Source organism: Echiichthys vipera (assembly GCF_963691815.1).
Source record: "Echiichthys vipera genome assembly, chromosome: 11".
NCBI classification, from domain to species: domain Eukaryota; kingdom Metazoa; phylum Chordata; class Actinopteri; order Perciformes; family Trachinidae; genus Echiichthys; species Echiichthys vipera.
Genome location: NC_139836.1, coordinates 7,448,048 through 7,475,547, shown reverse-complemented (window position 1 = coordinate 7,475,547; position 27,500 = coordinate 7,448,048). Strand labels below are relative to the sequence as shown.

The following is a 27,500-nucleotide window of genomic DNA, read 5'->3' as shown; positions in this document are numbered from 1 at the left end:
CACCGGGGAAAACAAAGGAGAAGTCTTCTGCGCTAATACGAGAAACAGGAGTGAGTACTCAGTTTATAAAAATAAATTTGATCACATTTGCGTAAATACATTACAGTCATTGGTAAATACAAGAAACATTTCCATATTTATTGATAGAATGATGGCAGAAAGATGAAAGAATGATGTCAAAAAGATGCAGTGAGTGTGTGTGTCAGAGAGAGAAAGACAGAACATTTTCACCCTCATTTAACCTCAGGTGGACAAAGCCTCTGCTGTTTGTTTGGTTTCACAGAGCTAAACTAAAACGACAGGATATTATTGACAGAGAAAGGGATCGTTGTCATCGTTCTGCATTACCTGGTGATTCGATGAGGTAGGAATAAATGTGTGGGGATGTCACCTCTGGACACTGAGTGAGCTCCTTTACCCACTTCTCCTCCGGTAACCTGGACGAACATCCCCTAACTCTTTGATTTTTTCCAGATAACGCAGATCATGTAATATATCTGTCTGCCTGACTAACGTTGGCCATTGCAGGAGGTTTCCAGGCGGTTTAGCGTAAAATAGGTAAAATCAGGACAGATTACGGCAGGTTTTGTATTTACCGCCATTCACCGGAATGGGGGGCGTGGCCTCATCTGTTACTCTCATCTATACAGTGTGTTTGGGCTGGTGTGAAAGCGCTCAATCGAACCTCAATGTGGACCAAACAACCAGACCGAAGCCACTTGAAGAGAAGAGTCTTCCAGGGTCAGCAGATGGATAGTAGTTGTGTGATCGTCGCATGATTTAATGTTCTTTAGTTCATTAGGGCCGTTGAAAAGTGACAGTGATCCCGCAGTTTGCCTCAGGGTAACTTCCATTTATCATACATTCAGGAAAACAGCTGTTGAGTATCCCAGTAGAATGACTGTAGACACATAGATCACCATCATCACAAGAAACCACCAGGGTAAAGGTACCAGTCTCTGCAGCATGACTACATTATGGGAGGATGTTCGACTAAAAAAAAAAAAGCACGCAAGGAGGCCGACTTGCTTTCCCCTGTTGCACTTCCCTCTTTTGAAGTGCATGAGTCAAGGCACTTAACAAGTGTTTTGAAGTCTCACTGTAATAGGAAGAAAGATGGTTGTGAAAAGTGTAGGGGGGCAGACGACTGGAGAAATTCCCCTTCACACATCCACAGGTCCTGCTCAGATTTTTTGTTTGTATGAATTAAAATACTGTAGTACAGAATCGTGGCACTAATCATCAATATATCATGCTGTATCAAGGATAAACCGTCCTGTGTGTGTATGTGTGATTGAGGCAAGAGCCATATGGGGCAGAGAGGGAGGACGATAGACACTGAGATAGAGACAAAGAGGGTGAATAGGAGGAGGTAGAGACAAAGGGAGAGGGAGAGAGAATGGGAAAGAAAGCAGATGGGTGTTTTTTGGTGTGGAGCCCTTCCCCTCCCTCCGTCCCTCCCTCCCTATGTCCCCGTCTCCTTCATTCTCCATGTTGGGCCAGAGTGACACACCCATGTCTAATGGCATTAATAATATTCTCTGGTCCTGTTCACACACCCTCCCCAAATCTGCCAGCACACATGGGTGTTTTCACTGGTTTTTACTCCATTTGTCTCTTCTTTTTTAAGCCAAATATCTAATGTTTTTGTTCACATTGCATAACACTCAATATTTTAAACTTATGTCATTTTCATAGCTTTATAGTTTAAGGGGAAATTTCGACGTGCACTTCCCTTTGGGTTTACAGTTTTCGAATGTGATGCAAGAAAACTTTAATATTTTCCTTCACACTTGTCTTCACAGCAAATCCATAAGGATGTTGCAGATGTTTTTGGTATTAGATGGAGGTCATCTGTCCACTTACAATGAGAAGAAGAATTCCTTTATTAGTCCCGGGAATGGGGAAATTCAATTTTCACTCAATTGTTTTTTTTCATTTTACACACAGGCCCAAAATACACACACGCTCAGACAGGACCTATATACATGCAACCAATGGAGAGATGTTAGGGCGAGGGGGCTGCCAGTGACCGGCGCCCCGAGCAGTTGGGGGTTCGGTGCCTTGCTCAACAGCACCTCGGCGGTGCCCAGGAGATGAACTGGCACCTCTCCAGCCACCAGTCCACACTCCATTCATGGTCCACACAGGGACTCAAACCAGCAACCCTCCGGTTCCCAGCCCAGTCACCTATGGACTGAGCTACTACCGCCCCAATAGCGCAATGGTCTGATAATGTGGAAGACAAAATGTTAGGTCGACCTGTGTATTGTACTTACAACATCACAAACTGTGACCTCGAAACTTTGCCACGGAGTTGAATCACCACTAACCTGAAACTGTCTTAACAAGAAGTGAACATTCATATGTTAAACCTGTTTTACACTCTCCAGGTGTTCAGGATATTATGTCTGTATCTTTGCTGTGCAGTCACCCGCTTTTTTAAAAACACAAGCCTAGGATAGTGTTAGTAAAAAGAGTAAATAATGTCATTTTAAAGGGGCACCCCACCAATTTAGTTTTGACTTTCATTAAGTTGGAGGACATTAAAAGAAGAATGTCCTAAATTGAAGCTGCAGTGCCTGAGATATCCTGATGTTTAGTCTTTATGTATCAAGCTTAAACAAACAAAAATCAAAATACTGAATCCTACAATTCCAATAATGCAGCATATTTAAATAGTTAGTTGGGCCATCTGTTGTAAACTCCATGTCCCCAGTTTGAGATACAAGCTCGACATTTGTGACCCCCAAAGGACTTCCCTGATGACATCATCAGAGTCATTTTGTCAGAGCCACAGGATACGTTATACGAGTGGTTCTAAACCTTGACTTGTGGCGCTTTAAAACAAAGTAATCTCAATTTTGAAGTATCTGAACCCAAGTTTCAATACATTTACGAGTTGCCAGAAGTTCAAATGTTCCCTTTCCAGCGTGACTCATTTAAATTGTTTTAGAGTAATGTTCAGATACAACTAAATAGTATTACACAATAAAATGAGAGAAAAGTCTGTTTTAATTTTCTTGATCCCAACCCCCAGGTTGCAGTATTGCAGGTTGAGTACTCCCCATTCATTTACTTATACGACACGTTTTGTAATTAAAAGCACATCAGCATTTGAGTAAACTGCAGCAAAACTATTTGAAATGAATAAATAAATAAAAAAATGTCCCCGCCCTTCCAGAAATATTTTTGTACAAAATTTGGTGATGATTGATCAACATTTGTAGTAAAGCTAGTGAGAAAACTGTTTGTAGGAAATGAATCTAGACACAAATGGACGTGGCTAATATGGACAAATTTGTCTGCAGAATTGAGTTTTCTGAGCTGTAAGGTTCAAAAACAGTTGTTGTTTGTTGTTATAGCGCTGCCATCTGACCAAATTGCACCAAAGTCGACAATGCACTCCTTTGGGTCCTCGGCTGAACTGTTCTTGAGATATGCGAAGGACAAACGGAAAGATATACAGACATATAGCTTGATATGTAGCTTGTTTGCAATAGTCATGCGACTATTTTGGCACGCAAATTCCAAACGGAAGGCAGGAAGTGAAAACTCTACGCACTGAGCAATGGAGAGTGAATATGTGGAACTGTTAGAGTAGATATCGTGAAAAGGTGTTAAAAAAATATTGAATGTGATCTGTATTATTTCAAGAAAGGGGATTTTTCTTTCAGTTTGGATGATTTGCTCAATGTGGAGGCGATCACCAAATACCTAGTTCTCCAGGCCTCCTACTATAACAGCTAGCCAGGTGAAGGCTAACAAGAGCCTAGTAGCCTACAGTTATCTCCTCTAAGGACGGGTCAATGGTCTCGGTTACAAAGACGTAGTTTTGCCCGAGTGAGTAAATGTGCCCGAGATATGCTTTGTATAAATATGCTATGTTGATAGAAGCAGTTGATAGCCCCCGGTAGCTTACACCCTAATATTAAAGATGTAGCTGGATAGCTATCTATGTTTCTTGTGATATCCATAGGTGGGCAATATGACCACGTTGTTCTGCATTTGTCCGTTTTAGCTCAGGTTTGTTAGCTTTTTCTATAGCCTTACCTTTCACAAAGTGGTCACAGCGTACACAAGCATCGTAAAACTCCACTCCGCTAGACTTTAGACAAAGCTTTTTAGTCCAGGTCTGCCACCATTTCTTAGTTCGTTTTTTAAAGTCATCCCCTTTGTGTTCAACTACATTTGGGACTTGAAAGTAGTTCTTTTTCTTTCCAGATTAGATCGATTTGACAGCACAAACCCGAGGCATTGTGGGCGGTGTAGTTGCAGTGTTGGTGGTCCTTGCCCTCTATCTGAAAGCCGTACCTATTTGTGACAACATCTGCAAACCAACTGTTGTTCACAAAGACAGAACTGATGAGTAACACACAGACACATGCGTATGAATCAATCATTCCATCTGTGTGTGTGTGTGTGTGTGTGTGTGTGTGTTTGTGTGTGTGTGTGTGTGTGTGTGTGTGTGTGTGTGTGTGTGCATCACCCAGGCATTGTTCTACGTGTGCGTCTGTGTGAATTTATAGACCATGATGATATAAAAGATGCATCTGTGTTGTCACAGTGAGTATAAATGGAACATGATAGTGGGCTAAGCTAATTCCGGTGACAGTCGTAATCCCGCATGTTACCACCCAAAGGTGCAACACAGTGATGGGCGGAAACAACATGTAGCTTCATGCACTGGACTGAAGTGAAGAGCAGGGCCAGTAAACTCACCATGAGTCAGGTTCACACTCACCTTCCCACTGATAGTGAAACACACACACACACACGCACACATCCTGACACGTGCACCAGGAAATAGACAGATATGATAAAGGAATAGAGCATTTACTGGTATTGTAGTATAATGTTCTCTGTTATTATTATTGTAGGTTCTGATGAGTCGAGATGAGATGTCCATTTTTATAGTACATGTTTGGGAACAACATTTTAGCCTTTCATTGCGATTTGAATGCATGCAAGTTTTATAACTGTTCTTTTGCATGGTTCTTTTTCTCTCTAAATTCAAAACCTCAGAAAAAAAGAAATAAATTGACGTAATGGGAGAAAATGAAAAAAGAGAGGCAAAGACAAGCAGAGAATGGACAAAGCAACAGCATAAAGGCAAGAAAGACAAGGAACGGGCAGATTTTGCACAGAGAGGGGAATAAAAGAAGAGTGAGGGAGAAATAAATAAAGATAGATGGAGGGAGAGGGGGAGGGATGTTGTGGGTGCAGTTCTCCAGTTGGTGTTGCTATGGCCCAGCCCTCCCTGCTCACTGAGCCATTTCCTGTTTTTGACCTGAAATCTTTATTTAGAGCCATCTCTCCTCTCTGCTCAGCATTCATGAGTCAACTCAGAGTCCAGAGAGATGAACGCGGGACTAAAATCAGATCCCCCATTCATCACGGAAGCTACGTACTGTATGCATCCACGCACAAAGCTACCCGGGCCGACCTGCCTGTTAGCCATACTCCCGCTGAGGTTTCATTCAGCCTGCTGCATGATACCCATATATTGAGATTCCCTGGTGCCAAAAATAGCTGAATATTCCTGTCTTTTATTGTTAGACCAGCCGTTTACATAAGCTCTGCTGTCTGCACCGATTGAGCTGAGTCAGACTTATATATATATAATATCAAATCTTTTACATGTTAATAGAGGTGTTCCTATACCATTTATCCTTCCTGATACCATTTTGGATACCTGAACCAGCCGATACTAAGTGCCAATCGGATACCAATGCATTATGTGTTAAATACATTTATTATTATTATTATTATTATCATCATTATCTCATCTCATCTCATCTCATCTCATCTTCAGCCTCTTATCCGGGGTCCGGTCTCAGGGGCAGCAGCTTTAGCAGGGGACCCCAAACTCCCCTTTCCCGGGCCACATTAACCAGCTCTAACTGGGGGATCCTGAGGCGTTCCCAGGCCAGTGTGGAGATATAATCTCTCCACCTGGTCCTGGGTCTTCCCCGAGGCCTCCTCCCAGCTGGACGTGCCTGGAACACCTCCCTAGGGAGGCGCCCAGGGGGCATCCTTACTAGATGCCTGAACCACCTCCAACTGGCTCCTTTCAACGCAAAGGAACAGCGGCTCTACTCCGAGTTTCTCACGAATGGCTGAACCTCTCACCCTATCTTATTATTATTATTATTGTTATTATTATCTAACAGCTTTGTACTAATAGCCCTGTATTGCTATCATTGTGGTAGATTGGCTCGGGTTATTCATATAGGGAATATATGCAATAACTTTGTTTTATTCAAAAATCAACCGTATCGCACCGTTTACTTGACAGCAGTCTGAAACCTTTGAGGGGGACCAGAGAGCGGTCGTTTGCTCTGCGACCCTGTAAGTTCTAAGAGCGTCACCTCGTCAGTAAAACTCCTATTGCATTAAATGGTGTACAATCCTGCGGACAAGATGCCAAAGTGGCGTAACCAACACTGGGAAGAGAAAAAAGGGAGATATTAGGACATTATCCCAGGTAAATTCCTGGGATAATGTTTCTGACACCACTGTTCTCACTATTCACACATGCAGCCACATTCAGGATATTCCTCTGCCTTGTGCCTTTTAACACTTGCTAAAGCAATGCCATGATGGATTGTTTTTTGTTTTTTTAAACTTTTTTTCTGTGTCTGCGCCCCGCTCAGTTCAACACTGCTTATCCCTGCTATGTTTCTTCTTGATTCATGACACTAGGTGTTTTTCCATTAGGGTAAAATGTGGCCGTTCGGAAAGTTTCAGGGCACGCCCTCTCAAATGGCCGTTCACTCGTCGTGTTTCCATTACAAATAAAAGGCCCCAGAGGGATTTAGGAGACTCCAGAGGTTACGTATCACTCTAAATGGGTTTTGATCGCCGGTGATCAGCGCTGCTCAAAGTGAGAAGAAAGTACAGATTAGTTTGATTTAAGGTGCCCCGTATGATTCACAACATCAACTTATGGACAAGTAACATGGAAGGAAACACTCCACCTTAAAGATTCGAGGCGCTGTAAAAGTGTGTAGGCTGTCACCCCACTGCAGTAGCCTACACTGTGTGTGTGTGTGTGTGTGTGTGTGTGTTTGTGTGTGTGTGTGTGTGTGTGTAAATGAGAGAGAGAGGGAGCACGCATCAAAGGGCTGCGGCTCAGAAGACAACCCGGCCGCTGCAGCACTCGTTCCAAGCCCGTGCAGAGATCATGCGTAGTGTCTGCTCCAGTGTGCTCACTACTTCGCCGTGGTGTTGTGGCGTCTGTACTACCACACGTCACATCCTGCTGAGAGCTACATCCAATCAGCAACCGGGCTTCTCTCAGGGGTTTGAGTGGCCGTTTCTTGGACCTGCTCTCCCACAGGTCCGAAAAAACAGCCACTCAAATGGCCGCTTGAGCGGCTCAAATGCAAATTAGGGGCGTTTCAGCAAGACAGGCCGCCTGTCAAGCCTAGTGGAATCACACCGACTGTACCAGCATTTTCCCTGGAATGTAACCAGGTGTTGAGGTGTGAAATTGGCGGTACAGATTTCCCTGAACATCGACCCCTGCTCCCATTCACACATGACTCCACGCAGGAAATGGCCCTGCACATTTTAAGGAAAGACCGCATGTTTGAAAGGGCCTTTAGCTTCAACACACTTACAACCAAATATTATGTGGAAAACTTTGTTGTGCCACTTTCTGTTGTGACCAGGACTTTACAGTGGAGAGTTCTATTGCACTTTTAAGGCCTAAATTTTATTTCCACCCTGACAAGAGAAAGAACGGACCAATTCTGTGCCAACAATTCAGTCCAGTAAACATTGGACTCCAATCGATGGAAATACTTTTGACAGCCGGTTGATCAAAGCCTGTCTGGAGAACAGGCAATTCGTCTGGAAAAGTAGGGAGACTTGTATTGTGATTGTGAGTGTACCAGTGCACAACTGGGTGAGTGTGCAGCAGGGGGCATCGGGGACACAAACGGTCTAGATGCCCACTTTCTGCCCTGCTCCACTGGTGTTTTTGTCTGTTTGGAGCAAACTGTGCTGGGTTTTGTTTGAGTTTACCGGACATCCTTCTGCCATCTGCTGCCGGGACGGGCATCACTAACTGGCCAACAGCACCATCAGTCCAGCGCTCATGTCTGTGACCACTCACCATTCTCAAATCAATGAAATACATGTCAATGCACAACACCAGCAGAAATTGAAAAGCATATGACTATTATAAAAGTAGGCTACTTGTAGGTCATGCATCTAAATAGGGTTGCAACATGAACATGGCTTCCACTTGCAGTTTCAAAATGTTGTTAATGTATAATAATTACATATTTTATACTGAGGGAGAGAGAAAGAGAAATACAATGTTAGTGTGTGTGCGTGAGTGAGTGAGTGCGTGCAAGCGTGTGTGTGCGTGTGTGTGTGTGTGTGTGTGTGTGTGTGTGTGTGGGCGGAGCAGAGTTGTCGACGCCACTTCTCGGGGCAGCTGCTCGGTCTCAGCTTCTCCTGTCGCCTTCACGTGCTCCTCGTTAACTTACCTACCGTAACCGAACGGATCCTGTAATAATGCGGTTGTTACATTAAGAATGACCTCGGGTCGGGAGTAGAATATAGTTGATGTGTAGAATCACACACTTAGCCTACATACATATATACATATAGGCTTAGTTTATCTAAGGAATTTAAATGAACAAAACTGATTTACATCTGCAGATTGTGTCCATAATAAACTACAGTAAATATATCTAAGTATTAAGGAGAACTATTTTATAGGGAGGCTTCTGCACAAGCAATTGTACCATCCTAAAGTTTACCACGCTGAAAATGAATGTTTTATTTCTTAAAAGATACACAGTGAAATGCATCTAAGTCACAGCATATTGCTATCCGTCCACTAAAATGTCACATCTTTTTAGCTCCTTAGATCTTCCACATTTGGACTTGATAAGGGCAACATCCATACATTTGCTGTTTTACACAGGCTATTAATAACGTCTGTGTCAGGTGGAGGTTGACATTTCTTTTGATGTATCAAACCTGCGATGCATCGAAAACCGTCTCTCCCTGTCTGCAACTGGGTGCCACACATGATTAAGTAATACCTTCTTACGTTTTTTTGCTTTAAATGGCACCGATTGTGGGACATTAGCGCACGTGCAGCTTCCCTCGCAAGTATGTCCGACGGCCCGTGAAGGCGGCGGCGTCCCTGCGAGCCGTGAGCGGAGGCACTTTTCTCCTCCTATCAGCGCCATTGTGTGACAGAGTCTCGGGGAGCGAGGACGGCCTGTTCTTCCGTAGCCGACGGGACTGTTTAAATACCCTCCATGTTTCTCTTCCAAACTCCGGCGGACCTGGACGGGGTAAGACGCCGTTTCTATTTTTCAAAGAGCAAAGTGAAAACACGCCGAGGAAATGCGTTACGACAGGGCAGGACGTATTTCGTATGAATAATAGACACGGCGGAGGTGTATCGGCGGCGCTGTGGGTAACGGGGTCTCTGCTTGGAAAAAAAAGTTTTGGTATTAAATGGATACTATGTGGATACACGCGTACACTTTCATTAACCGGCTTCCTTTAACTGCCGAGGACTCGTCCCAGTTTACAGAGCCGAGGCAGGGGCCGCCGCTTTACGGGTTGTAACAACGGGGGAAAGTCTGCCTGGTAAACTTTTTTTTTACACTAAATACATTGAGTGTTGCCCCCAAATACACTCACCCACCGGCATATACGGTTGTAGGCCAATGGATGGCGTTAGTTACATTCATAATTTCACTTAAGCTATTCTATTTTAAAAAAAAAAAGTAATAACCAGATAACAGAGAATGACCTACATTTGTATAAACACTCTCGAAACGACATTCATTGAAAATGTATTAGGGGCCCAAATAGAATGACTTTGCTAAGTCTACATATTGTAGCATGTTATCATCAGAACATATAGGGAATGTGGACCTATGTTTTCACAAAAATCAATCTGCAAGAGCACATATGAGAAGCTACATCCAGTCCGTTGACACTTGTGTGAAGCAGGTTTTTGAAATGTGTTTTGGCAGTGGAAGTGGAAGTGGAAGTGATTTAGTCTCTAGTGTTTGGGACTGTCTCAGTCTGTAGTGGTGAGTGGAGCGGCCTCTGTTTCATAACACGCTGCCCAAATAAGGTTGTCACCATACCAGGATTTTAATACCTGATACCACGACAAAAAGAAAGAGAAAAGTCCATGGCACACAAACTGGGATGTTTTATTTCTCTTTTCTTTCAAATGAACCTACACGCGGTGCTGGTTCTGAAAAATAAGCACGCACCAACACACAGCGGCTTTTCTGCCCTGTTGTTTCATCTGTGCTGTCTTGGGTTGAAAATCTGATTGTAGATCTGCATTTTTTAGAGCTTAGATACTTTAGGTACCATCAAATGTGGATATGGTATCGCTTTGAACCACGTGCTATTGAAAAGTATCAAAGTATTGACAACCTTAACCACAACACAGCAGTGCGCTTTTCTTCACTTTGTCACTCCTGTGCGGTGGCCCGCAGGCTGCACATAGGTCGACTCAGAGGTTCTGACTTTGCCTGGATGATATACCCTCAACATGACCTCGCATCAGACCACGGGGCCGTTCTAAATCAGAGCTGAATGCCATCTGAGGAGTAGCCAGATGTGATGCAGAGTTATACAACCGTCATACTGTGTCTGAGCAGATAACCACAATGGGGAGAGGAAAGCCCAGTTTTTGGCTGAGTGCGGTACCCCTCAGGAAGTCCCAAGACTACAGGTAGGGTCCAGACAGAGTACATCAAAAATAAAAACATGTTGATTTTAAATTTCACACCTTCATTGACTGAAATATTTCCAGTAAGAGACTATGACAATGGTTAAATTCTGATCGGCTTCCCCTCTTTAGTACTAAAGCTCATTAAACAAACTGGGGAAACATAGCAGGGCTTTATTTTTAAGATGCACTCGCTGATTTTGTCTTAAGCGCCCAGTATTCCCTCCAAATCCCCTACATTCCCACCAGCTCGCTACTCTTATTTCAAACTCAATACGCCAATACTGAGCTGGGGGGAAATGTTTGCGATTTGAAGGCCCTTTAACAAAATCCTCTTTACCACACATGACATGAAAATGTATTAGACATCCTGAAGTGACAGCTGCAGCTTTTGTTGTCGATCTCCGAGGCTTGAATTTACATTAATAAGCAAGTTCTGTTACACAAGGGGTGGGTGTGCTCTATTGTATTTATCGCATACCTTCAGTAGCTGAATAAATAATAAAGCACATAACTCGTAATAGAAATAAGGCTCACGGTGCAGCAGTAGAGCTTCAAATGCAGTAACAAGGCTCGCACTGCATTCACAAGGATTATGCTTAAGTAGTAAGCGTGCTGCCTGCGGTAAAAATGATGACACTTGCAGCACTGGGGCTGGTGCTGCTGTAACAAGGTGTGCACCATGGTAATACGCCCGGTACTGCTGTGATACAGTGCATGCTGCAGTAATAAGGCAGATACTGCAGTAATAAGGTGGACACTACCACACACCCAGTGACCATACAGATTGACTCTGTACATTTCTATAGCTTCTGTTGGCTTTGTCACTGGAAGTGTCAAGCTGTGTTTCCCCCCCCGAAGAGGCTTGGTGGAAAGAGTGGAGCGCTCAACGGCATGTAGACACGTCTGCTGACCTAAATCTGCTCTCTTCTTCTGCCTTTTATTTATAGACTTAAGTGTGTGTGTGTGTGTGTGTGTGTGTGTGTGTGTGTGTGTGTGTGTGTGTGTGTGTGTGTGTGAATACACTAATGACCTGAAATTTGAGATGCACACACACATTCTTTTGCGTGTATGTGACATTGTGATTTACTGTGCAGTTCTGTAAAAGCAAGGTATGATTTTAACTTTTTTTGTGAAACAGTAGATTGTCTCTTTATCTAACACAGTACAGTAAGTTTCAAGGAATCGGGCATTTCAGCACCTGTCAAGGTTCTCTGTTGTGACTGACTTAGTTTGACGTACTGGCCGTGCAGGAGTTTGGCTCTTGATTGCACATACTGTGTGTACTCAGTTTATTAGGTACACCTCGCTACATAAAAGCCTCGTTATGAATCCCAGCTGAATGTTTATATAATTTATGGTCACTTTGGTTGCTGTAGTTTGTGGCGTTGTTGAATTGGATTGCTTTACACTGAGAGGTGTTTCTAATTTTTTCTCCAGCCCAATTCTGAAAACAAGAGATCACTAGACCGCCAAAAAGCTAAGCGCCAAATGAGCGGGCAATTGAGCTTGGTTTCAATATGAGTCAGGGAAACAGGGTTTACTAGTCAGTGACTCTTTCTGTGTGTGAGTGTGTGATGAATCACCTAACTTTAGATACCTTAACTTGCACTTTAAATACTTTAAATAAAATCCATAAAGTCATTTAAATAAAAGGAGGATTGCTCTCAAAAATGAATGTGAATGCATTGATTGGTCACACATGGAAATCCTCAGATGCGGACCCCGTCTCTGTCTCATCTTCTTTGCAACGGTTGCTGACCATGCCAGCGCTCACACCAGTGTCTCTTTATCAAGGGGATGCTGCGTGTTGTGCAGTAGGAGCTGTAGTGTTTTGTAACCAGGTCTGTCATTACGTAAGAGATCGTAGTGAATTCCCTGTTTGATACCCAGCTGACCTCTGTCATGTGAGCATTTTATGATCACTGCTAGGGAACACGCGCACACACACAGACACACACACAGACACACACACACACACACACACACACACACACACACACACACACACACACACACACACACACACACACACACACACACACACACACACACACACACACACACACAGCTTTGTTGCACACACAAGATTGGCTTATTTATTTTGGTTCGTGCTGGCCTCTAGCAGCTGTCCTTCCTTCCTGTTGTTCCACAGAAACACAGATTTTTTAGCAATGTCAAAATAATAGTATTTTCAAGATTAGCAATCCTTTTTGAGGTCAAGTATACGGTAGTTTCGAAAAGCTCTCTAGCTTTTTTTTATTTCCCTAGCTTTGTGTCATTGCTGGAGTCTGGTCTCGCTACACTGGTTTATCATTCAGGGATGAGGGCTTCTAGAGGAAGGGGAGGAGAATGTCTCTTACACGCCAAACGTCGGATGTTAGGCTTTATCCCAGCATCACACATCCGGTAAGCCAGACAATTTATACAATGTTTCAGCTCATTCTTAGGGTATTTGACAACTTACTGTAGCTAACACTAGTACTAGTAGGTCATAATATAGCTAATATTCATAATAATGTTGTTACATTTAAAGCTGGCTGCAAAATTACACTGGCAGCCTTGAAATAAAATCAAACATCGTGACCTTCAGTATTTCATTTACCTTTATTCATCATCACCAAACCTATCAGCATTTCAGCATCTAAACCACGTGTTAACTGAACCTTGATCTGTTTAATGATACGTTTTGAACACTTTAATAATGTCATCTGAGTCGTCACAGTCTGGTTGAGAAAAGACACACTTTGGTTGTGTTGAAAGTCGCGTACTAACGTACACATACCACATACTAAATATGTATGTTCTGCATACTGCCTACTGAATGAATGCTTAAGTGTGCCGTTACCAGCAGACTGTTCACACTGCCATGTGACATGTGGCTTTGGTACAGTCATGTGACTGCATCTCATGACTGATGGGCGGTCTGACCCAGCCGGCGACTCACATCTCCGAAAACATTGCAGCAAATTTCCAAACAGGTGTTATTTTGATCAACTGACCACATATTTGCAATCTAAAAACGTAATAAAGTGACATATTAACAGCTTTTACCCTGACTCAAAATGCCATTGCGTAGTCTGAAGACACACAATGTATTGTGGGCAGTTGAGGAAGTCCCGCAAACTCCCATCTCATGCTCAGAAAATCACATTCACAAATCCACATATGGTGCTGTGTGAACGCACTACATACAAAACTTTAGGTCATACTCTCAGGGTTTGTACAGGTGCTTGAAATGCTTGAAAATGTTTGAATTTTGATGTTGTGTTTTCAAGGTTTGAAAATGCTTGAAATTGTATGTGCATTTCTTTCACAACAGAGAGCTATAGAATAGAAATTTAATTTCTTATCCTTCTGGTATTACGAAAGACAGTTGCAGTTGTTTTTTTTAGCATAATTCCATCTCAACGTGATAAAAAAGGTGAAATAATCATTTTCAATATGTATGTATTTGTAGAAATATGTACCGTAATTTCCGGACTATAAGCCGCTACTTTTTTCCCTCGTTCTGGTCCCTGAGGCTTATACAACGGTGCGGCTTTTCTACGGCTTACGGTAACCAGGGGCGCACACTACCGAGGATGCGCGAGACCGAGGCAGACATCTGGCGCCAGGTAACGAGAGCAAAACAAAGAGAAGGAGAGCGTCAGCGACAGTTTGCGCGAAGGAAGTGTTCATGCAAACACCCTCAACATGGAAAACAAACAGAGAAGTGCATATGATGCTGCTTTTAAGTTAAAGGCAATCGATCTGGCTGTCAAAGAAGGAAATAGAGCTGCTGCACGTACCTGGTTGGTTATTTTGATAACGTAAACGGCCGCGGGACTGCACTTTTACTGCCGTGTTACAGGCGAGCACTTTGTATTACTTTGCACCGTTGTATTATTTGTACTCTGCACGAATGCTGTTCGCCATGTCAAAGATGTGAAAGTTTGATTGAATGATTGAAAGATTTATTGTTAATAAATGGGACGCTTTGCGTTCCCAAACAGTCATCTCTGTCCCGACAATCCCCTCCGTGGTAGCAGGAACCCCTATATACTACGGTAATTACACATCAAAACGCCTGCGGTTTATAGTCGGGTGCGGCTTTTATATGGAGCAATCTGTATTTTCCCCTAAATTTAGCTGGTGAGGCTTATAGTCAGGTACGCTTTATAGTCCGGAAATTACGGTAATTTACCACAGCTGTGAGGTGCTGGCAAAGCTTGAAAATGGACCTTGAAAATGGTTGAAAGGTGCTTGAATTTGACAATGGGAAACGGTGTAAAAACCCTGTACTTTGTATGAATAGTCATACTAGGGCTGGGCCATAATCAAATATGAAAATTTGCCATCTTCAATGGAATGGAATCGTTAGGAAATAATTTACGTCATCTTAATTGACAATTACAACCACATACTAACAGATCTATTTGAAAAGTTCTTTAAAACTTTAGAAACTAGTCATTTGTTATTTAATCCACACAGGAATCTACAGAAATAGCCTTTACCTTTTGGTTATTTCATATAGAGTATTTATTCACTGAATTGCTAGATGACATATTATATCGATATATATCATTACCAAGATATGAAATTACCTTTATCGTGAGAAGAGGATTTTGCCCATATAGTCCAGCCTCAAGTGGAGTTGAGAATTTGATTGGAACAATTGCTGATGAGGCGTCAATGGTGAGTCTTTAGGTCTTAAAGACTCACCATCGACGCCTCATCAGCAATTGTTGGTCTAGTTGTAGTCCTTTAATGCATTTGTCAAAGTGTTCAAAAATGTCATAAAAACATAACGACTATATTAGCAGACAGAGCTGCAGTAGTAACAACAAACACCAGTAGTAGTAGTAGCTATCATGATGGTGTAACTGTATCTTAAGTTGTGTGTGGAAGCGCAGCTGCTATTGAGCGTAGTGGGTCTGGTCAGGCGAGCACTACAACGCACTCTCTTCCTCTGGGTTTGGTCTGGAATGTGTTTACTAGTTCTACATTGTGTGTGCGTGAGACACACACACACACACACACACACACACACACACACAGGAGTGAGTTGGACACTGTGCAAAGCTAGATGCATTGAGAGGAGGAACAGTGGCAGCACAGTCATGACTACAAACGCAACTGTGCCACTGTATGCCTTCATGCACATGTGAATGCTGAGATTAATACGTCATACAGCACAGTGCTACATTCATCCACCTGCAACAGCGTATAGTGTGTAGAGTGTGTCCTTACTTTGTGCATCTAGAGAACCTGAAATAGCCCGATGTGGAGGCGAGGGGGAGGGGTGGATGTGCAGCTCAGGCATGGAAACCAGCGTATCCGGTTACAGGATCATAATATCACTGCAGAGTCCATCCACTAGCACTGCACTACCGCACAACACACACACTCATACTCAACACAGCCAGCTCCTGGAATAATATGCTCGGCCCACATGTCTGAAGTGTGTTTGCAGGCACAGTTGGCAGGCTAACGCACACTCTCATGCTTGCACACACACACGACGTTCCCTCTAAATGTACAAAACATTTGTGTTTTTATGTTTTACACCATCATTTTGTAATTAGATTTATACCTTTGTATATGTATACATGTACATTAAAACTAACCGCTTGTTCTTAATGGTCTATTTTTCTTTGCTTTATGTTATTCATTGACCACCACTGCCCACTTCCCACGAACGCAACATCAATTTTGTCTTATGTAAAAGAGTGTAGCCGCAAGTTCTTCTTGCTTCTTTTAAGATGCAATTTCTGATTCTGTGGCTTTTTGCTTGTATTGTGTCCTCTTCAGTTACAGTTCATCTTAATCATCGTATTTCAGAGTAAGATGGGAAAATGTTTGGCCCATTCTATGTTGGTCCAAGGTTTTGTATCAGGGCATCTGGTGATATTTTGGGCTGCAGGCAAAATCAGTATATCTTGAGAAATGTTCTTACCCAAAGTTCCTTCCATAGATCAGGTCGCTCTGCTGGAAACAACCATTTATGCATTGATTTTGATTTGTTTGATATCCGTAGCACAATTGTGGTTTATAGGGTGAGAACAAAAAGAGAAGACTGCAAACACAGTTCATGTTTTATTGATTACATATATTGATAAAATATTAGGTAGATGTTGGACTTTTATTAAAGTAAACCATGTCCTGTTGGCATTTTCAGTCTCTGATATGATGGATATGAGTGATTACACACTTCTTTTGTAATTGCACTGGCACTGAACCTGAAGTTATTCCAATACAACATTTCCATTGGATTTCAAAGAAGTGCATAGAACTGGTACTAGCACTATACTCATCATATTTCACAACTTTCTGTCCAATTTAAAGGGTAACGACTATTGAAAAAAGAACTGTTGTGGGCCTCTTTCCAATAACATTTGACCTTCACAACAGTAGGTTGATTTTTAGTCATAGCTGCTGCTTAGAAGGGTTTAAGACCCCTTGAGCTATATTTACCTCATGGAAAACCTTTTGGAAAAGGTAGTTTAAGACAGTTAAAAATGGCACGTTAAGTCACAGTGACCTTGAATGAAGACCGTGGCTCTATTTTGGAGTGCAGTACTCCTCCACCACTGTGCTTTATCTGCTCCACTCATTTATGATCTGTTTTTCTTCTGTTGTGTTCATATGTAGACATGGTTGACACGGGGTGTGGGATGGTTCTGGGCCTGTGAACTTTGACAGTCAGTGGAAGGAGAAGGGGAGGTGTGAGGTAAAGAGTGGAGGCAGGATGAAAAAGATAGATGGAAAAAAGGTAAAAGAGTGACTGAGGAAGAGAAGAGAAGAGGTGGAGGAGAAGGAAAGGGAAGAGGAGGATAATGGAGTGGAATGTAAGGGGTGGGGCACCTCTGGTATGTCAGCCCTACACTGTGTGTGTGCGTGTGTACGTGTGTGTGTGTGTCTAAACACCCTGCCATGAGTCAGTGAGTCAGACATGCGCAGCTGCTTCAGCTCTCAATCACACACCCGCAAACTGCTTTGAAACTCTGTTGCTCTCTCTTTGACTCTGTTTCTCTGTCTCTCTGACACTCTGATTCGCCATTTTACTAGAATCTCCATAAGCAGCTGCAATGCAGAAACTCAAGTAGCAGATAGATATGCCTCACGAACATCTAAGTACTTTATTTATCCACCATCTTACACTATTGTTTTCCCCAATTACACACATAGGCTCGAAATACACACCTATACGGTCTTTAAGGGCGCACTCACATTTGGCCAGGTTGATCCGATTGTCCCCCCTTCCTCCTCCACTGCTGGCCAGGCCCGGCCTGCACTGAACTGCTCCAAAAGATCCGAAGCCCTCTTCTCTTAACCGGGCCAGGGACGGGAAGTGTGCCATACCCAGCCATGGTACGGTTGCGCGGTGAATTAGAGGAATGAAATAAAATTTGCGGATTGTAAGTAAGCGCACGCACACACCTCGTCACAGCTGGAAGGTGCTGCATTGTCGGAATATGAGTGAATGCAAAGTTTACTCTGTGTGTTTGTGTGTTGACGCACAGACAGAACGAAGCAGCACTATGTAGCACAGCTTTTGGAGCAGACCAGAAGGAAACACTGAAGCACATAAAAACACACAGCAATGCACTTTGTAGTAATGACCTGTTCGTAGGGCTGGGCAATATGACCAAAATCTCATTACCTACCATATACCATATAGGTCATTTCTTATCCCAATAACGATATCACGATATAGTACATTTTTTTTCAATATATATATATATATATATATAATTCTATAATTGTATTTTTGCTTAATTTAGGTCAGGTTTTCCCAGTACAATGGGCTTTTTATTATTTTGAATAGAGCTCCTGAGTCTGGTGCTGCCCGCTGTCAGTCTGTTTCAGATTACTCATACGAGCATCTTATTAAAAGTATTTGTTGTTATAACATAAACGTGTTTTGTTTGTATCTTTCTTTGACAGTAGTTTCTCTTTCACTTTCAGTGGGCTGTGTCGGACTGTCGGACTGACGGCACAGCCGTAATTAGCCGCTCCTTTTCCACTGAAACACTGCAGCCTGTGTTGGCGCGTGTGTGTCGTGCATCTGGTGTGTGTAGACTGTTCTGTGTGTGTGTTACAGTTGTTTTCTGGCGATTTAATAAAGAGAGAAACTCAGTCTATGGTCACACTAATAATGCACGGAGTGACTCCTTTCAGATTCACGCTTCGGCTCACTTCAACTTCACACCCCTCAGCCTGTAAAGTACACGATTCATGACACTGGAAGAGATAGAGCAAAATATGAAACGACAAACATTTTATATCGACATACGATACATATCATCATATCACACAGCCCTACCCGTGCGTCATCAAATACCACTGCTTTGGTGTATTGTGCATTATGAGTCGCTTAAGGGTTGGGAATGAGAACGGGCTGCTCACCCTGTGTGCTGTTACTGGCTGGGGGTTACGCACCCACATGAGGCCCACAAGGCTTGTTGCTGACGCCCAGAACAGCAAAATAAGAAGAAAGCAGAAAATCCTGGCAGACAGCAGGGTCACTGCAGACACTGACACCACCACACACTTAAAGTGGGTCATAAGTGATGATTGAAAGGAATTACTTTTGCATTAGTTGATACATTGTTTTTAGCATAATACTGAATATTATACCTTTAATGGAGTTTGAGTTTTTTAGACCCTGCTCATTGTTTTGTTTGTTGAGCCAGAATGGCTGTCTCTGTAATGCTAACTAGAGATGCACCGAACTGATACCGGATCGGATATCTGCTCCGATATTGACTAATGAGCTGCATCGGACATCTGATGAATGAGGCCGATCCAACATTCTGATCCAGTCATTTCTCTTTTATTAATATCATACACAGCAATACAGTTACAGTGATCTAGTCACTTCAATTCTATGTTTGCAACACCGGTTAGAATAAGAATATCTTGTTTGCAGTGCACTTTACATGGAAGTGTTATACATTTCTTTTTGCTGCTAATGTACACTTTGTTATTTGTTAATAAATAATATTAGGTACATTTATATCTGTGTTCATTTGTGACCTTTTTTTAACAAGGCTAAATGTTTATGTTGAGCCTGATGCTTCACTCACATGGCAAGGTAAACACTTTACACTTGTGTAATTGTAACACTTTTGATTCATTCAACAGTAGGGTCGGATCGGTACCTGGTATCGGCCGATGCGCTCAGCCCAGGTATCGGGGTCTGATTGGATTGGTTATTCTCTAATACTGTCTAATCAGTTTAAGTGCCTAATAAAAGCTAAACGGCTCTTGTTTTGCTTAATGAGCCCGATGGATGGATAGTTAAAGGAATAATTCAACATTTTGGAGGATAGGCTTGTTTGCTTTCTTGCTGAGAGTATGATGAAGGTCAATACTACTCTCATATATGGATCTGTGATGAGCAGGGGGAACAGCTAGCCTGGATCTATTAAAAGTACGACTACAAGCACCTCGTCAACTAAAAAACAATTCAGTTTAGTGTGATACTTTAAAGACATTCCCATTTTGTAAATAGTCATATCACTCGACAGTTCAAGCCCAAGTCAACATCTGGTTTGACACCATTTCCATGGAAGATGACAAACTCTCATTAACATTGCCATCATAGCTAGCTCGCTAACACAGGGAAATGTTGAGGTACTTTTGGTGTGTCCAAGGCAAAGAAATAAAATAGTCAGATATTTTTTTTTACACCTACTAATATCTGTAAAATATAAATATGAGGAGCCAGTGAACCAACCCATCTGCATCATTTATGAGCCAATTGCAAAGTCTTGAGTAATGAAGAGTTGCTACGGCTGAAAGGCTCCTCAGCATTCGTTTTAATAGATGGAGGAAAGAAAGTTGCTCATTCCCTTCCCACCTTTTCCAGACCAATGTCTCACCTACTCCTCTGCTTCCTCGTCTTCCTCCTCTTCCTTCCTGCCCCTCGGCACACCCCCGCCCTCCTCCCCCTCTCCCCCATCCCATTCTTTGTCATCTCTGTGGGTGAATTCCCAGCTGACTCTGTTTGTCATGGCAACCAACCGGTCGTGGTGACTGGGCCTGCAGCTCACACTTCCTGTGTGTGTGGTTGTGTGTGCAAGCGAGAGAGAGAGAGAGAGAGAGAGAGAGAGAGAGAGAGAGAGAGAGAGAGAAGAGACGCATGCTCAATGTGTGTGTGTGTGTGTACTGTGTAGACAGCAACTGGCTGCATGAGCCTGTCAGCCTGGATTAGAGTCAAACACACTGCAACGATTCCTGTTTCTTTCTTTCCTTCTTTCTTTATTTCTCTCTTTCTGTTTTTCTGTTTTTCTTTAGCTTCCTCATAAAAAGGTCCAACACGCCTCTCAAAGTGGTATAAGTAAGTCAATGTGCTATTCTAATATAGCAGGAGAAGGGATGGCGGAGGGGGTCGGGCTTCAAATCTGGCCTATGATCCTGTGGTACAGCAGGGAACGCTGCTATTACATAACTGTGTGTGTGTGTGTGTGTGTGTGTGTGTGTGTTACAGTATGCAGCGGTGTGGCTGTCTTTGCAGCTGCTCTTGGTTTCAATATATGTTTTTTAAAATCCCATGTAGCTTGTTGCATTTAAGCAGCTTTTTGAATCACCACAGTTAAACTGCTGGGTTTCAGTCTGAAAACTTCACTGGCGAATATGTCAGTGTTTCATTCCGCTGAGATGTTAATCTAATGCTGAGATCTAGCAGTGCTATTTGGATCAACACAAAAACCCCAATGACAATTTCTTTACTTGCTAACTTTGCAATTTCAGATTTTTTTTAAATGGTACCAAAAGATTATGTAAAATTTCAGCGATTTAGAGACTCTCCAATAGCAAACCAGGCAGGGAGAACAGTTTTTAGTCACAGAAGTGAACTGAATTTATTACATACGTCATGACAATGTTATTTATGAGGCTTAGATTTGAATGTTCACAAAATCTTCACCAATTTTATTTTATTTATAGTGTCAAAACATATCAACAGTTATCTTCTAATACAGTATAGGTTCAGACCGCACTCTGGTTTATTTATGATTTACAGAGACCCAACAATTCCTCCATGAGCAAACAGCAACTGCTCTGAGGTATTTCTCTGATATACTTAGAGGGGGTACATTTAATCCCTATGGCCCAAGCAGGGTGCTTCCATTATGGTGATGTAATTGTTACTGAAAGGACCAAGCCAGGACTGCTTTATTCATGTTGGATGAGCTGAGATCTTAAATGAGGAGTTCATTAATTGATTGGTCGATCAACAGGAAATCGAATGGCAGTTACTCTGATAATCTATTATTTGTCTGTTTTCATGCAAAGATGACAAGTATTTGCTCAGCTCTGGTAAATTGTGAGGGACATTTTTTACTTGTATCTCTTACATTTTACAAACAAAATGATTTCTGAAGAAAGTAACTGTCTAGGAATAATCAGTTGCAACCAGATGACATGCTTGTTACTGATGTCTAAATCGAGCGACAAATTTAACTCCTTTTCCCTGTGTCTCTGGTTTTGTGTTTTCCAGATATATGTTCGGTAAAGGTGCGAAGCGGAAGCTGGACGAGGATGAAGAGGGGCTGGAAGGCAAAACGCTGGAGGCGCCGGTGGCGGGAGGGGGACTAGGCTTCGTTCCAGAGGGCCTGTCCAAGGTGTCGTACACCCTGCAGCGGCAGACCATTTTCAACATCTCCCTGATGAAGCTGTACAGCCAGCGGCCGCTTGGTGAGCCCAGCCTAGAGCGCCGCGTGCTCATCAACAACATGCTGCGACGCATCCAGGATGAACTGAAGCAGGAAGGCTCCCTGCGGCAGCTGCTCTTGCCACCTTCGCCGCCACCCGACGACCCCATGGATGAGGGTTTTCGCGAGGCACCACCCTCCTTTGGTGTTTTGTCAGCGACAGCACAGGTATCCCAGCCTTCTGCGCTGTTGATGCCGGTGATCGTTCCACCGCCTTCACCCCACCCAATGGTGCCTCCCAATTGCCAGGCATCCCAGGCCTGCCCCAACCGTTTGGAGGCATGCCCGGCCCCCCTAGAAGCCTGCCTCACTCCAGCCTCTTTACTGGAGGAGGATGGCGGAGATTCAGCCTTTTGTGCTCCATCTCCACCCACTCCTCCTCTGTCGCCTCCCCCGGCGCAGCCTCCTCCGTTACCTTCGGCACTTCTGAGCCAGGTGTCCCCCAGGGTCCCTGTGCCTGCCTCGTCCAATGACGGTTTCCCCTCCACTCTGAGTGACATGGAGTTGGGTCCTCCCACAGCCATAACAAGGACAGCAGCAGCTAATACTGTAACCGTGACTACCTCCCCAGCTCCCATGCCACTCACCCAGCCCTCCCTCTTAGCACCCCTCTCCCCAGCACCCACAGGCCCACCCAGAGACAGCAGGACCATGGGTGCTAAACCAGAAGCAGCTGGCGTCTTGCTAGCAGAAGCCCGCTGTGCCGAACTCCGGCCGATGGACAGTCTGCCCGCACTGCCGCCTGTTGGCCTAGTAGACATTTCCTCCTCTTCTTCCTCTTCCTCACCCTCGGGGTTTCTCTCAGACTTGGCACTTGACGATGTCCTGTTTGCCGACATTGACACGTCCATGTATGACTTTGACCCCTGTACGACAACGGGGGCTGTGGGCGTGACGACAGGTGGTGGCCTCACCAAACTGTCGCCGGTGGTGACAGCGGACGACCTCCTCAAATCGCTGGCATCGCCGTACAGTGGCCCCTCCCCCCAGGTTTCAGCCAATCAGCCTTTCAAAATTGATCTGACAGAACTGGACCACATCATGGAGGTGTTGGTGGGCTCGTGACTCACGGACACCTCCGCCTCAGAAACACAAAGACAGTTTATGGACAACAGACTGGAATGAACATTTGGGATCGATTTGGGGTTTTCCTGGTCGCCGTTTTTATGTTTTTTAAAAAAAAAACTCTCTTCAAAGGTCGGTAATTGTAAACATCGATAGTGATGTCAATTAGTACTACTATGACAACTACTACTACACAACACTGTGCATGCACTGTGCTCGCCTTTCCAAATATGGAAATGAAATAACCGGGAAACAAAGACACACATAAGTTTATATTTCTATACTTGTGAGGACCTCGATTAATTCCATCATTCCCTGATCCTGATTTAAACCTAATCCTAGTTTTAATCTTTAACCTGAACCTAAGCCTTAACCCTAAAAAGTAACTGTAAATAGAAAAAGTGAGGACCGGCAAATTGTCCTCATTCTGGAGGATTTTTGCAATCATTATATCTTTGTGAGGATGTTTACTCCTCACAGGTGTAGTTATACAAGTGAACACACAGAGACAAGACAAACAAACACACAAACACACTGAATCCATGGCTTTTAGCAGACGAGTGCCTTTCAAAATGACCACTTCTTCAATTCCTGTTTTTACAGTATTTGTCTTTTTTTCTAGTTCTTTTCACTTTAACAGTCGAGAGAGAATACTCCTCAATGGTCTTTTTTAATTTATTCTATTGTGTTAAAACTATAATTAAGTAAGATAATTTCTTATGATCAAATAATAATTATTTAATCTTTATCTTATTACAGATGCTATGTTTTATTTGTGAAGCAAGCATAAAAAGGTTTTACGAGGAATACATTGTTTTACCAGTGTGCTACATTACATATTAGCTTGGCTATATAATCACGCTTTTGGAATAGCTCTGAAACTCATCGCCTGGTTGCTTATTAATCTCTTTTGGTAGGAGGAAATTCTTGTACACATCATGTATATGAGTTCAGTTCAGGACTTGTTTTTTCTTTCCCTTCCTTATTGGCAGGCACATGTAACTGTGCTGGATGCTATTTTACATGAGCTCAAACTACAGTCTAGTTATCATGCCTCAGTTACAGCACGATTCAAATGAGTTACACCCACAGGAAAGCTTGATGTGTTTACATTGGAAGCGGCGGCTGCGCCACCACCACCGCCACCAACTCTTGCTTCCCAGTGTAGATGGTCTGAAAAGTCCAACCTAAGCAGAGAGTTCAGGCTCCAGACACATTCAAATTGGCTGTATACCACTTAAGATTGCGCAAAACTTCTCAGAATCACACAAAGAAAATTGAATATACTAGTTGAAATGTCTTATTTTTGACTAAAATTAGCAACATGAGTGACAAATTACAGCACAGCATACAGTATTACACACATCGTATTGCAGAGTATGTTTACTCGCGTTTAGAATATGAGCCCTTTTTGCCAAATCTGGGGGTTCAGCTCACTTCTGTGCATTGTGCTGTTGAATCCAAAACTCCCATTTGAAACACATACAGGAGGGCTAAATCTGGCTTGTGAATATTTGAGTGTGGATTTCCACCGAAGAAGGACGCGTGAGGATTCCTAAGGTCGACGTGTTTTCTTTTCCCAGCAGACCACACACACAGTTTGAAATACAATAGTAATATTTATCAGTTTATTAGTCAAATGCTATGTCCACAGTGGAGCCTTTTATATGCCATGTACATCTACATCAACATGTTGTCACGAGGATACTTGATAGGTAGATGAAGCCAGTAGTAAACACAGGCAATAAACATCACATACAAACCATCTATCCCTTTATAGAGGAGTTATACTAATAACAGGACTACAAGATAGAATCCTTTTCAAGGTGCAGATGCATGGGGTGTTTTCAACAGTTTCTACAACCAAGCAAGAAGTTGTAAAATTCCTTTTCTTCCTGTGATATTCAGAAAGGCAGAAGCAGTGAGTCTGCAGAAATCAGAATCTGTAGCCAAACAATGCAATGCGATTTTAACATTAAAGGAAAACTCCACCCTGGGATACTTTCACCAGTCACAATGCATTTCAGGACTTGCTGAAGTGAAGTGTCGTAATTGTCTCGAGGCAACTTTGGATAAAATTGAATTCCTCCTCCTCCTCACTGCGATTTGCTTCTTGTGGACAACAGAACAAGCTCAAAACAACATATGACCTATTTTTGCCCTATAAGTTCTTTTAAGCAAATATGTAAGCTACTGCACATTAGCATTCATGTGTAGCTCTGTCTCTAACGGACTGTTTGGGCTCCACTGACTGCTGTAGGAGAACGTAGAGCATGTAGATGAAAGCAGAGTCGGGGCCAGAAAACAAAAAGAAGAGCTAAAAGAAACTAAAACGCTCCGTAGAACTAACAGGGACTGAGTTTGATGATACGGATCTGAGTTCATCACTATAAACGGCACCATAATCATTTCATAGTAGTTATATAAAAGCAAATGATGAGTGCAGCACTGTAACACTGTCTGTAACTTCTGGGCATTGTCTAGCTATTCAAAGTAAAAAAATAAATAAAAAGACACCACAGACAACACACATCACTATCATGGTGGGTTTTTCCTTTAAAGCTAATTAAGTAACAAACAACACAAGAAACTCTCAAACACTTGTGTGTCTGCCAACACAGCCTTGCTATGGTGTAAAATGGTATGTTAATGGTATTCTTGCAGAAGTCCCAGCTGGTGGGACGCGGCGGTTGTTAATGGGACAGAATGTGTTATCTGGAATCCAGTCTGACTCATCTTACTGTGCTAGCCAACAGCAGTGAAGTCGGGTGGTGTTAAAACTTGTTCCAGTGGAAGATCATTAGTTTCCCAGCGTGCATTTGACCTCAGCTAGTATGTAAATGAACTGCATGTGAGTGTGAGCTGAGCAGATAGCAGCACCAACTAATACTGTTTGTAGACGACTGTGTCTCGTTTCTTTCACTATATTTGAATTTTGGAGTGCTTGTTTTTTTCTTTTCAATGAAGTTATTTATTCATGTTGTTTTTCTTTTCTGTGTAAATATATTTATTTTTGATGTGAAGTGAACATTTGGATTGTAAATGTGTGTACAGAATGTGTGGTAGGAATGTAATTCAGATAGGAATGTATCTGAGCGTGGAATTATGGGTGGAAGCCATTTTTTATACACATAGGTAGTTGTATTATCTCGTTTATGTTTTGTTGCTCTGTTATTGATTTTTTTGTGGGGCCGCGGCCACACCTTTTTACATCTTTTGTACTATTTTCGTTCATCGTTTTACAGTTGAAGGCAAACAGTTCATGCAGCAATACTCAAAAACCCGTCTCCAACCTTCAGATGTCAAGACTCCAAAGCCTGTCATAGACGCTTCAATGCCAAAAGTAATGTACATAGTATGAACAACATTCGAGCTCCTGAGACTTTATCGATCAGTGTTTGTTACTGAATCTGTTTTAGCGCTGTCCAAGCATGCGGCGAGGAGACTGACCGCAGTCGAGGCTGATTTCCTCTACGAAGGCTGTATTTTACACAGACCTCAGAGCTGTGCCTTTTTCTATGCAATAGAACACAAACACACAGAGAGAAACTATCAGCTGACCACTGTATTGGGATCCAAATGTGGACTGTAGATAATAAATATATATATGTATGTTGTATACACACACACACACGTTTACATATATATATATATATATGTATATATGTGTGTGTATAGTATATGAGATAAATGGACAGCTGTCTATGAATTTGAAACAGTCTTACTTTTGTAGTTTTATATATATATATATATATATGTATATATATGTATAAATATATATATATACAATAAACTGTAAAAAGAGCAATGTATGTTGTGTCTCCTTACTTAATTGTATGGTCTTGTGTACATTCTTGTTTTCTTTTTACATGTAATGCATGCACATAAGCACAGTGACCTTCATATTTATAGAATGAACTGACCAGTTAGTGCTTTTTACAAATGATGCCGACATAGATAATTAACTCAAGGTCCACTTCTAGATTTTTCTGGAGCTGCTG

At 42.6% G+C, this 27,500-nt stretch overlaps 1 protein-coding gene across 1 annotated transcript; it reads left to right on the top strand.

Moving 5' to 3' along the window:
* Positions 1–9,222: 9,222 nt before the first annotated feature.
* Positions 9,223–27,187, top strand: sertad2b (SERTA domain containing 2b). Its single transcript, XM_083922671.1, has 2 exons — positions 9,223–9,323; positions 22,221–27,187. Exon 2 carries the CDS (start codon positions 22,225–22,227, stop codon positions 23,497–23,499), a length of 1,275 nt encoding a protein of 424 aa, XP_083778797.1. The 5' UTR covers positions 9,223–9,323; positions 22,221–22,224; the 3' UTR covers positions 23,500–27,187.
* Positions 27,188–27,500: the final 313 nt, after the last annotated feature.